The sequence below is a fragment of the Pseudochaenichthys georgianus genome, chromosome 7 (genome assembly GCF_902827115.2).
Source record: "Pseudochaenichthys georgianus chromosome 7, fPseGeo1.2, whole genome shotgun sequence".
Lineage (NCBI taxonomy): Eukaryota > Metazoa > Chordata > Actinopteri > Perciformes > Channichthyidae > Pseudochaenichthys > Pseudochaenichthys georgianus.
The window spans coordinates 1,524,245-1,537,844 of record NC_047509.1 but is presented as its reverse complement, the minus strand read 5'-3'; the positions used below and the strand labels follow the sequence as shown (position 1 = coordinate 1,537,844).

At 42.1% G+C, this 13,600-nt stretch overlaps 1 protein-coding gene across 1 annotated transcript in view; it reads left to right on the top strand.

The window, feature by feature from the left end:
- The window catches only part of bcap31 (B cell receptor associated protein 31), a 33,234-nt gene extending 24,271 nt beyond the window's left edge, over positions 1-8,963 (top strand). Inside the window, exons 6-8 of the mRNA XM_034087708.2 lie at positions 6,437-6,563; positions 7,293-7,393; positions 8,227-8,963. Of these exons, the coding sequence (XP_033943599.1) occupies positions 6,437-6,563; positions 7,293-7,393; positions 8,227-8,253 (255 nt within the window). The 3' untranslated portion in view covers positions 8,254-8,963. The remainder of the gene's footprint in view (positions 1-6,436; positions 6,564-7,292; positions 7,394-8,226) is intronic.
- Positions 8,964-13,600: the final 4,637 nt, after the last annotated feature.

The window sequence follows — 13,600 nt, the reverse complement described above, 5'->3', positions numbered from 1 at the left end:
GATAGTGTAACATCTTGGAGAATACAAGATCTTGGATGACTGAGCTCACGTTGAGGACGTAATGCATGTGTGCAGGTTACGTTCCAGTTGAATAAAGATGGACACCTCGGAATGAGAGAAGTAGTCCGCGTCGTCTGTTTAGGTAGACAATTATATGTCCATAGAACAGAACATTACAGATAGATAGATAGAGAGATTTGTACCTAAACAAAACACAAGTCTAACACCAAGCGTTTAAATCAGCACTCTTAGCGATATGTTATACTTCATGCTATCTGCACAAACTATGTCCTATGAAAAGCTGAGAGTCCACAGATTCTATTGGTATAAGTTTCATCCCTGTGCGATCAAAACCCACTGTTCTGTATGATGAATAAAAGAACATTGTACCTTGAAAATCAATAGCGGGGTACATTTTACCCGTTGGGGGGTTCTAGTGTTAAAAGCAGAAATACGTTGGTCTTGAAATCCATTCAAGTAAAAGTCCTGAATTTAAAATTGTACTGAAGCAATGTCTTGGCAACTAAAAAGTACTCATTCTGCACAAAGGCTTAATTTCAAAATAGTATTGTAAGCTTAATAAAGGAACAAAAGGCGCGATTGTTGGAGCACCACCCAATGGCGGTGGTGGAAGGTTCACCTCCGCTCCGCGCCGTCCCTTGAGGAGTGGTCTGCTATACGAAGAAGGACTCGGACTCCGAGATATGAGATAAGCTGTACCTCGTACTCAAGTTCTACTGCCGTGCGATATACGCATCACTACAGCCAGTCAGAACCAGAGTGTCCAGAATTTAAACGTTACAGTATGTGTTGTGTCGGTTGCTCCTCCCTTCATATCTTCTCATGCGTCGTTCACTCCTGGGCGACCCCCAAGCAGTGGGTCAGCTGGTGTTGATTTCCTCTGGTCCGTCCCCGCTCTTTACACAGTGTGTGCAAGTATGATGTCTCTTAGGAGAGCACGTCCTGTTCTGAGTGAAACCGTCTCTCTTATCAAAGCTTGGTTACATTACAACATTTGATTAGGTCAGCTGAGACCCCCTTGCAAACAGATAACACCGTATCCTAACTTCCTGTTGTGTCCTCAAACCCCTCGCAAAAACATCCGTTGATCACTCGCACACATTCAAGGTCACTCCGGGGATTTGACCTAATCAATCACACCACACGACGCGTTCAGAATACAGCTTACAGTCAGCGATGTTAATGCATTTGATCTCACAGTTTCCATAACAGCTGTGTCACTATGTTGCACATAACGGGTAGTTGATCAATTATTATTTCGTTGTACAACAATGAGAAGTTACATCGCCCACTACCCCAGCAGCCAAACGGTAGCAACAGTCATACAGCATATAGCCTCTGCAATGAACACATCATTTATGGAATCTCATGTGATCTCTCTAAATGAATGTAGAAGTACGCTGAATTAAACTTTTTAATATAACACTATAGCTGGAAACTGTGAACACCTTTAGTTCACACCGGAGTACTTTTCCCGTTTAGTTCCGTTATGTCGCGTTCACACCAAAAAGAGAACTTAGTGCCGGGAACTTTTGCCTGCTGAGAGGTGGTACCAAAAAAGTTCCAATTTCTGATTGTCTGGGCGGATTGCAAACCACGCCCCGTAAAACTCTGAAAAGTTTTTTGAAGCCGCCATTTGCTGGCATTAGCATTAGCATTATTAGCATTAGCATTAGCATTATTAGCATTAGCATTTGCCCCGCGCACCAACGCAGAAACTAACTTATGGCAACACATGGGGAAAACATGGTGGAGATGAGGAGGTGTCGGCGTTCTGGCGATTTACTCGGAAGGCTTCAGTAGAAGCTGCTGGGAGTCCCAGCAGCTTCTACTGAAGCCTTCCCCAACTCCGGGGACTTCCGGACGGGGACTCCGGGCGGCAGTATACGGCGTGAAGTGGTTTGCGGCCTGCCAGTAAACCCAAAGCAGAAGAAGACGAAGTGACGTCAGCGGCTCATTTGCGTAATCTTCCCTCAGGGAAAAGTACTCCAGTGTGAACGCGATCGGTACTTGGTTCCCTGGGGCACTAAGTGCAGCAAAGTACTTGAAAGCGGCTATTGTACGTTATACAGAATGGAGAAAATGAGTCTTAAAGTACCATTTCATATCATGTTTGTACAAAGCAACTATGAATATTATATAATAAATGTGGATGAGAAGTAAGTAAAGTACAATTAAGTTAAAATGTACGTATTCCACTGCTTCTGACCAGAACTCTAAAGACATATGTAAGGTATTCTCTAAATGGCTCCGTTAGTGGTTAAGTGGTATCGGTTTGGAATGGTTTCCTGAAGGTTTACCGGGTTCACAAAGTCGTCTATATTTATCTGATGTTTCTAAAAGGTGTTGATGGTGCTCGTGGTGCGGCAGTTTGCTCGGGGGGTCTCGTGGCCTTTCTGATCCGACCCGAGACACTTTATTCAGCCAGAGAGCGCCATTAAATGTGGATTTATTATCCCAGCCTCGTCAATCATAGGGCGGACGCTCAGCACCTGTTCCCCCCCCGTCACTCACACCATGAGTTTACCCAGTCTCATGTTGTTGTTGAATATTTAATAATCATTTATGTGGTGTTTGAGCCTCTGGTGGACGGCAGTAAGCACATTTGAAAGTGTGTTTAAGGTAATTAATACTTCTCTTAATTGTTTAGTTGTTAGACAAAAGAATTGGCAACACATTGGATTGTTTTTACTTATGTTCATATCGGTGTATTATTAAAATATATAATTACATGGCAATAAATGACAGACCTGGAGTGACACTAAAACAAATGCTTATGCGTAGTCATGGAGACACTGACATAGACAGGTGTAAATACCAAACACTCCTTCATCCACACACACACACACACACACACACACACACACACACACACACCATGCTCATTATAATAGGTGACCAATAACAAGAGAGGAAGAAAAGTGTTTTGGAAAATTCCAAAACCTCAAAGCTCTGGAAGTCCCGACATGGAGAAGTTTTAATGTCACTGCTGTAAAAATAAAATAAAACAGACGTGAATGAAGAGCAGAAAAGAAGAAGTAACACCGTGAAAATAAGGATGTGTTTCAAAACTTCTGAACAATACAGCTCTTTGCTTACCCATGATGCCCCTGACATGTCGTGATCAGACTAAATGTGTGTGTGTGTAAGTTTGAAATAGTTATATGTGAAGTGGGACACCCTTATAAGCTTTGTGAAGCTTCAGAATCATGGACCAGACACGAAACAGAAAGTATGTAAAATATATCTTATAGAATTAGAGCGTTGTCACGTATTTACAGAAACAATTACAAGCTTAAAAACCCCTAACTAAATACCCTAAAAATAACTACAGGACCAACCAGTGGTTGCGTTAGAGTTTTAATGATGAGACGTATTTAATATGTATGTTTGGGTACTGAGCAGCAAATGTCCATTCATGTTTTAATGATTCATACAGAACTTTTAAGGGCATGGAGAAACAAAAAGTTGAACAGAGACACCGACCGTGTGGTGACTTTTCATATCAACACGAACATGAATGATTTATTTGTTCCTGCACTGACAGACAGCAGAGGCCGCTAACAACACCACGACCACTGGGCCTCAACAGGCAAAGAGACAATGCCATCGTTTTTAAATGAGACGATTACAATCAGAATATGAACAAGAAATGTACAAGAACAACTCAATTGACCTGCTGTCGCCTGAACGCTGATTTCTGCATCGTCGTGCACCCTCGGACAAATCCGTTACTCATCTTCTCTACAGATGTCGCAGAACATTTTGCCATCTTGCTCCTCCGCCACTTAAACGCTTGCTCCCACTGAACCCGGCACTCCCGCTTGAACTCCTTGCCACTTGCTTGCCCCTCTGCCGCTGGCTGAACGCTGTCAGTTTTAGTCTTACTGGCTTGTCCTTCATCCTCCACCGCATCAATCCCTCTTTTCACCTCGTTTATCCACACCATCACAATTACAAGACTAGACAATAGCTACTTGATATGCACACACTCGCCACCAACTGGACAGGGGTGTGAATGACTAAATAATAGTTACAGACGACAGTAGAGTGGATTGCCCTCAGTCGACCTGGGCAGTAAGGATGTAATATAATGTGGGTCGCTGGTGGACATTTTGGCGCTGTTCCGAGTTGTGTTCTAATGACGGACTGCTTTCAGATTTTTCCGTCATTGTTAGAAAAAATCTGTCTGACGGAAAATATTCGGTTAACGCGACCTCTGGTACCAACACGTTCAAAAGCTCTTTATTGTTCTCATGCTGCCTGTGCTGCCGCACCTCTTTTCACCCTCTGTCTGAAACCAGAGCCCAGTCTGCTCTGATTGGTTAGCTGGCCGGCTCTGTTGTGATTGGTCAACCTCTTAGGCTAAAGGGGCGGGACATCTCTATCACGTACAATGTGTTGGTTGGCTAGCCAATAGGAGCGTGAGTAGGGTATTTAGACATTTTGTGTATTCGAGTTTTGATATACTTCAATTATGTGGGTGTACTGTATATAACACCATTCTTATTATATTTTTAAAACGTATATTAGTATGTGTTCTATTATTATAAACCGCCACAGATAATGACAGTTTCATACCTGTGGACTTCTGCTGACCCCCACTACAAACAAACACTTGTTTATTTAATTGTAACTTGAACACTGTATTTACAGCCAATCAGAGAGCAGGGTTTTGTTTCTCGCGGTGTAAACTCCGAGAGCAGCTGCTGATCTGATGTCAGCGCTGAGGTGAGGAGCGTTTGGTATGACCAGCTGTTCGTCTGAGTGGGTGGAGTCAAAACCGAAACACATGTCCGCAGCAGTTTAAATTCCTTCACATCTGATTCAACAGGTTTATGACCTCGTCGGTTTTACTGTAGATTTTACTTTATCATGTGTTGTCTGTAAGACAAGAGAGCATATTGGACATTTTATCATGAGGGTAATTGTCGTGCAGCAGTTGTGAAAGTCTGAAGATAAGATTTAATTAAAAGTGTAAGGATAATAACAACAAACTCATATCCACAACACGCAGTAAGTTTATTTATATAGCACTTTTCAGCACGCGACAATTTAAAGTGCTTAACAAAATAAATTAAAAGACATTTTAAGAATAAATACAGTAAAAACACATTTTACAACAGGCATTCAAAATTAAAGATAATAAACGAAACGGGTATAACACACATGAATAAAAGGCATACTGCAGTGCGAATATGATCAGTTCAATTAAAAGCAGCAGCAAAAATATATGTCAGTCTCGATTTGAAAATAGTAAGAGTTTCTGCAGACGTGCACGATTCGGGCAGTTTGTTCCAGATTGTCGGGGCATAATAGATAAACGCTGCTTCTCCATGTTTTGTTTTTACTCTCGGAACCGATGGGTCTTCTGGGTCGGGGCTGCTGAGGCACCTTGATGGTTCATAATTATGCAAGAGATCGTTAATATACGTTGGTCCTAAACCATGTAATGATTTAAAAACTAGCAATAGTACTTTAAAATCAATTCTTTGGCCGACTGGAAGCCAGTGTAAAGACTTCAGAACCGGACTGATGTGATCCACTGTTTTAGTGTCAGTGAGGACTCGAGCAGCAGCGTTCTGATGGATGTTTTTGTGAGCCCTGTGAAGACACTATTGCAGCAGTCGAGTCTACTGAAGATAAAAGCGTGGACAAGTTTTTCTAAATCCTGCCGTGACATTAGTCTTTTAATCCTTGATATATTCTTCAGGTGATAGTAAGCAGACTTAGTAACTATTGTAATGTGACTGTTGAAATCCAGGTCTGAGTCCATCACTACACCTAGATTTCTTGCTTTGTGAGTTACTTTGTAGTCTGCCGACTGAAGCTCTGCGATTACTTTTAATCGGTCCTTCTTTGCTCCAAAAACGATGACCTCAGTTTTTTGTTTGTTCAATTGCAGAAAGTTCTGAGTCATCCAGTCAGTGATGTGCTCAGAGTTCTAATCGGAGAATAGTCTCCCGGTGTAATTTTAAAATAAATCTGGGTGTCGTCTGCATAGATGTGATAGCTTAGATGTTGTTTGTAATCATTTGAGCCAGAGGTAGCATGTAGATATTAAAAAGCAACGGTCCTAAGATGGAGCCTTGAGGAACCCCGCATGACATATTTATCAGGGTTGATGTGTAGTTGCCTATTGAGGCATGTTTTTTCTGTCCTTTAAGTAGGAGCTAAACCAGTTTAGAACTGTCACTTCCAGTAAGGATTGGAAGGTGCTTATATCTCAATTTAAAAGCTGCATCCGCTCCCAGTAAATACAGTTTTAAAATATCTAAAGTTGTGATCTGTTAAAAGATGTAATAATTCATTCAATCTTCTGAAAAATCCACTGAAATGAATTCCCTTACATTTTATCATGGGTTACGTTTTGTTATTTTAAAACATTTTTCTGGTGTTTTTTCTCTTTCAACAGAAACTCCGTGACGCTGGTCTCGATCTGCCGGAGGTCGGGAAGAAGGGAGCCGGACCGGTGGAGGAGAACAAGAACCTGAAGGAGGAGGTGAAGACTCTGAAGGAGGAGCTGGATAACAACAAGAAATGTGAGGAAGATGGGAGAAAAATAAGTGTATATGGATAAAGAGAGTAGAATTATGGATACATGACATCATTGGAGATCGTCTCGATATACGGTCAAAGTGAAATCAGTAAGGGATCGATGTCCAGAGGTGTCATATCCTGAAAACGATACCTACCAGCCACAGATTGCTTCTTTTACTGTCCTTTTGTCTTACAGGAAGTACAGAAAAATGTTACTTTTGATTTGATGTTTGAGCATGAAGCAACTTTAGTTCTCAGCTTCGTGGTGATGCTTTGTGGGCGGGGCCGTGTTTTCTCCCGGAAGTGGGCGGGGCCGTGTTTTCTCCCGGAAGTGGGCGGGGCCGTGTTTTCTCCCGGAAGTGGGCGGGCCGTGTTTTCTCCCGGAAGTGACGTCGCCGTTGCTCTCATCTATAGGAATATAATAAAGGAAAAGGAGGCAAATGGAAGAAGGAATACATTGGAAGATAAATTTGTAAAATTAATGAAAGGGAGTTGTATAACAATACTGATTATGTTTGATGTATTAAAATCATCTGCCAGATAAATGTTCTGGTGTAAAAAAATACAATATTCCTCCGTGAGATGTAGCGGGGTAGGAGTATAAAGCGGGGTAGGAGTATAAAGTATCAGACAATTAAAATATCCAGATAAAGTACCTCAAAGCTGTACTTAAATAACGTACTGCAGTAATAGTACTTATTTAATCCCCCTTCTGTGTTTATGTTCTGCAGCTCTGCAGAAGTCGGACAGTGACGTTCGTGCGATGAAGAGTCAGGCGAAGAATCTGACGGTGGAGTACGACCGACTGCTGGACGAACACAGCAAACTGCTGGTAACACACACACACAGTCACACGGTCACACAGTCACTCTCACACAGTCAAACACACACACACACACACACACACACACACACACACACACACACACACACACACACACACACACACACACACACTAAAACTTACGTGTGTGTGTTAAAACTTGATTTATATGTAACCAGAATCCCTGTAGAAAGCTATTTGTAAGTTTCTTATTTATAGTTGAACATTACGCGTCCCCCAAACAACTCGATCAGGTTACACTATGTGTTTATTATATTCTAGTTTAAAGGTATTACATCTTGATATGCAAAATAATGACAGAGATAGTGTGTGTGTGTGTGTGTGTGTGTCCGAACAGCCAGGTTAGAGGTGGACCAGCTGCTGCTTATACAAATACACCGAACATAAAGTTATGTAACATACCTCGAAGTTAGTTGCACTGAGAGATGATGTCATAGCTGTTTTAAAATCCCCCAACACACACAACTTGATTTATAGCTTACCAGACTCCACACACACACACACACACACACACACACACACACAAACAGGTGCACACTCAGGCTGACGGAAGCAAAACAAATGTTGTCGTTGCAGCCAAGAGAAAACCCCCAAACCTTTTTTTAACATCGTGTTACACCGTAGTGCTTTATAAAAGTTGACTGATAACATCATTATTTGTATAGCAGTGGGGGGGGACTACTCAAACGGCACGTAACATTTATATAGATTCTGAATTTTGAACATATAAGAGTTTAAATCGATTAAAATTATCCCAATATTTACTTTTCTTTAAAATCGGCCAAACTGACTGTTTTTTCCGCCCTGTTCTCTGTCTGCAGGCAACAAGCGACAAGAAGTCAGACTGAGAAGGATTTCCAGCTTCTTCATCGTCATCATCGTCTACAAACAACAGCCTGCAGCTTCTGCATCAGTGATGGCACTTCCTTATTTGGACGACGGCTCGCTGTGATTGGTCTATTTCATCTGGGTTAAAAAACATCTGACTGTCAAAAAAAAAAAGTGGGCCGTTTGTTTTTTGTTTGTTTGAGGAACATCTGAGCATTCCCTGTTTCCTGCAGCTCGAGAGAAACTAAAAAAACAACCTGAATTTCATAATGTTCTGCCTTTTTCTTTTGTTGCAAGAAACAGAATATTCCAAAAAAATTGAGGTCCAAAGAATTCAATATAATCTCCTGTATTGACAACTAAAATATTGCACATTTAAGAATTCAAATTGAACGTGGCCAAACGCAATCCTTCAGAAATGACCTTTAACCTAATGTTTTATTTGTTTATTGGATTCGGGTTGTGGATTTACCCTAAACTGTTGAATGTACTGTTGAAACTTGGATCTCCAGTCTGTGAATCACGTTGTATGAGCCAAACGAAACACCCGAGTCTCCTCTTTAAAATAATGCCCAAATCCTTATGTTTTCTACACTGGTTCTTTAATATCCTGAAGTTTCTGCGCTCGCCTAGAGACATATTTAGGATAAATAAATGACCAGACGTTTGTTTTGCTCGTACAAAGTGATGCGTCTTTTTTCTTTGTGGTAATAAACTTGGTTGGTTTGAAGATGTTGTAGGCTTGTCATTAAGTTAATCGGTTTGCAGTTATTTCTTTGTGTTTTTTAGGTATTTTTCTTGTGTTGTGGCTTTCAGACTAAGATTTTCTCTCTGGTGAAAGATATCACACGTTTTTGGACCCGTTTCAGCTTTAAACCATCAAACACTATATTCTAAATTATTTGCAGGATAAGGATAACGTTTGAATTGTTTGTTTTCAATTTAATATCTCCGTCTGAACGCCTCTTAAGTCACTCTTAAAGATGTGTTGTTTTGATGGCAAAAAGGCACTTATGTGATAGATGGTGCAGCTCTAAAGGATTAATACATGTTTTAATTAACTGTAAAAACTGTCATTCCTCTTCTGTGCAGTCGCATGCACAAAATCATGTTCACTGTCTCAGTTGTCATCACGTTTAGCGGCGCTGGTCATCAGTCTGTGTTCGACGCTTTACGGCGACATTGGGTAGGAATTTGTGAGCAGATGACAATTGGGGTAAAAAAACACCACAAAGCGCTCTGAATTAGAAAAGGATTAGATACTTAATGACGTGTAAATTGACATCTACTGCTGCAGAACAAAATAAATGGGCAGTTTTCCATTGACTCCTCTTCACTTAGAGACACTGACATTAACAATTCGTCTAAATGACTTTTCCTCTTGATAAGAATATCTGCATGACCAGTTATGCAAAGGGCCCTGAATCATTGTGTTCAAATCAGCTAGTGTTGAATTAAATAACTGCTATGTGTTTAGTAATGTTTACCATAAGAAATACTGAAGAGAAAGGACATTTGGCAAACCACGCCCCGTAAAACTCCCAAAAAGTTTTGTGAAGCCGCCATTTTATTATCCCGCATTAGCATTATTAGCATTAGCATTAGCCCAGCGCATCAACGGAGAGAGACTAACGGCCCGTCCACACTACAGCTTCAAAAAAAGCTTGGAGCTGGGCGTGTCTGAAGCTCGACCAACAACCAATCACATGAATCTCCCGCCCCTGACACACAAGCAGCGGTTTGATTGGCTAGAGCCTGTACTGGCATATGATTTGATTGGCTGAAGCTTTGTTGGTCGAGCTTCAGACACGCCCAGCTCCAAGCTTTTTTTGAAGCTGTAGTGTGGACCGGCCGTTATTATGGCAACACAAAAGAAAACATGGGAGCGGTGGAGATGAGGAGGTGTCGGCGGTCTGGCGATTTACTCGGAAGGCTTCAGTAGAAGCTGCTGGGAGTCCCATAACCCAACTCCGGGGACTTCCGGCGGCAGTATACGCCGTGAAGTTGTTTTCGGCCTGCCAGTAAACCCAAAGCAGAAGAAGAAGAAGTGACGTCAGCGGCTTCATTTGCCTAATCCTCCCCAGGGACTTTATTCCGGTGTGTAACCTTAGTGGGAAAAGTACTGCGGTGTGAAAGCGCCTAATGAAACTCTGGGTTAACACAAACTGCGATCAAAATCACATGACCTCTCAAATGTCCAATCACAGATGAGGATGGAGCAACCTTCAAACAAGTGTCCCACATTAGGCTTAAAGCAAAAAGAGTGTCCCACATTAGGGCAACTCACCCTATGTCTACTTTCTTGCATGAGCAAAATATATGTTTTCTAGTTATATAAAGACTTGTGGGACTTGTATTTTGATAGTCTGTCACGTTTATTTGCTGCTGAATGTGTTCTGTATTTTGGTTTCATTTACTTGTTACATCTTTAAGAAAGTGTGATGATGCTGAGAGAAATTCACCTTTAAAGAGCCTGTGACACGGTTTTCCCCCATCATCCAAACCCATCAATTTGAGTAAATATTGTCCCCTTGAAAACCGTTACTGAACTGATTTTGGATATTTGTACTTTGATAACCATTAATCTGCCTTCAATGTTGACCATTTTCTGGATCCCGCCAAATGATGTGTGACGTCATTGCGGGCACAGCGCTCCAGCTGCACCGTCAGGATCCCAGCTTCTGCATGAAAACCTTTATATATATACAGTCAGATGTAAACGCACGACGGCGCACACAGCAGCAAGCTCAGACAGCGATGACAGGTTAATGTTGAACGTGTCTGAGAGCTCGTATGAGGCTGAAGGATCGGTTTATGTTGTGTCTGTTAGAAGTTTAGGAATGAGGTGTGTCAATATGGGCGATCATATGGTCATGTAGCCAGTGGGACTGGGACTAAAAATCATCCCGGGACTCTCGACCGGCCCACTTCGGTACCGCTAGTAAATTGTCAACGGGGGGAGTGGGGATGTCAGGGGTGGCGGGTGCTGTAGATAGTAAATATGTAAATATTTGTGTCACTGCATCCTGGTAAAATACAAATATAATGTATAATGTCTGTGTCTTTGACATTAGCGCTGCTAGCCACCTGTGCCCTGTACTACGAAGCCAGTTCAACAGACCCTGGATATGTTTGAGTAACAAACAAACTAACAACAACAAACTAACAAACGAGATCTCGCTAAGCGGTCCGACGACGCTGGTTATCAACTCGGTAAATCAAGCCAGGGTTTCTCTCTCCAGCTGAGAGCGCGTTCACGTCTAAGACACGAGTGGATCTGACTTTAATTACATGTGTCTCGAGTGTTTCGTCAACATAATGTGTTAAATAATACTTCTGCATCCAGTCTGTGACACTGTGAGTGTTGCACGGCCAGATGAGGCTGGAGAAGCTGACTCAGATAAGGAGATATGATATATTATGATATTATATGATCGATGATCTGATTGATGATGTAATATGAATGATAAGTGCGACACGTCGGCGTCTTCTCTGCATACGGCAGTTTAAACTGTATTTTCTTTATCCTGTAATATGACTTGAGAGATTTAAACTCCGCACACTGAGTGGATCTCTTTTCTATAGACGCCGGAGGCGGGCAGCGTCAGGTAAAAGAAGTTATTTAGCCTTCTCAAACCTGAGCCTCACGCGCCGCCTATGGGGGATGTGCTAGTTACTTATCCGACCGGCCCACTTCGGTACCGGCCCATCGGGATTCGTCCCGATGGCCAGTCCGCCACTGCACCCAGCCCACGTAAACTGTCAACGGGGGGAGCCTCGCTGCGGGGAAACGGTGGACCTAGTGTCCCGATCGGAGTGGGAATAATAATAATAATCCGTGCATTTTATCCATTAATTTCCCCAACATTGTGGTAAAAAAACCACACGTTTAATCCATGTTGTTGGTGTACTACAACTACAAAAAGCATCGGTTTGTTTTCTCATCAGGAAATGCAGACCGGCTCAAACAAACGATCATTTAATGTATCATATGTTCGCCGAATTGACATGAAAGCACTAATAAATGTAGTTTCATCCACTTGAGTTTACAACCACAAAAATAATCGATATGTTTTGATATCACATCCGACGGGAGGAAATTCAGCAGCTCTCACTCCCGATTTGTAATCCTAATGTAATCATCATCTTCACCACGATCATCTATGTTTATGTCGCCGGATTGACATGAAAGCACTGACAAATATGAATATACTGTAGTCAACTTCATTAAAACGTTATCAACGTGCCTAATCTCAGTAATTCACCATTTCTACGCATGACAACACACTTTGTCCGTGTTTGGCTCTCGAAGCGTTCCCGCATTGACGTCACTTCCGACTTCCCCCAAAACTTCAAAATGAGTCGAAGGAATTTCCCCGCGATGTTCGAAATTATTGATATTTAACGGAACGGTATCGCTTTTTCTTTTTTAAACTGACGGTTCGAGATTACTAGTAGCCCAATATTTCATTGCACAACAGTTGTTGGGATGCTGTCACAGGCTCTTTAAGTGTTACCAAAGTTCATATACACACATTTAGAGGTAGAAATAAAAGCAGACGGTAAATATTCGAATAACGTCCACAGGTTTGAGTCTAGTCATTATAGTTAAAAATGTGTTCCACCTCAACTAACTACAGCCGCTTCTTTATCATTATGTTAAATAATAATGCAATAATTCAATTTGTATATCCGAGCCACACCGGCCATTTTTCAACTTTTACTACCTTGACCTCATTTCCTGTGTATCTTTAGAGGTGTTTTTACATGTACTTTTACAGCAGTGCAGGATATGAATACTTCCTCTGGTGTCTGGAGGCCTTTTTTCGGTCCACATAACACACATGGCGTTCCGTCTCGAGTCTAAACTTAGTATCTCTTAATATGGCAGCTGTCGACGGAGTGGCCGTTTGGCATTAGGAACCGGTTTGAGCTCGCTCTCCCCAGATCAGATTTCGAGTCTAAGGGTGTTTCTCAATGTCGAGGACGCTTCCTTGGTAGGACATGTCCCTCCGAGTCAAGTCCTTCAGAAGCGAGGCAAGAATCCTTCCTAGCCTCGAAACACGAAGAATTGTGGAACAGGCTAACGGGTGTGCGTCCAATGCGAGGCCCCGCCTTAAATGGAGCGCGATTTCCGCCAAAGATTTTGGAAATTGGTCCGTGCGCAAAGCATTGTGGGGATTTTAAGACCACGGAGGATACACATGTGTATCCTCGAAATTACCCGCAACGAAGGACGCCGGCCTCGGTAGAATTCCAAGCATCCTTGACATTGGAACAGTCCTTCGGCGGGACTCGATGACGTAGCATCCTTGAAATAGTGGCTCTGGAGCATCCTTCCTTGACATTGAGAAACACCCTCTATTT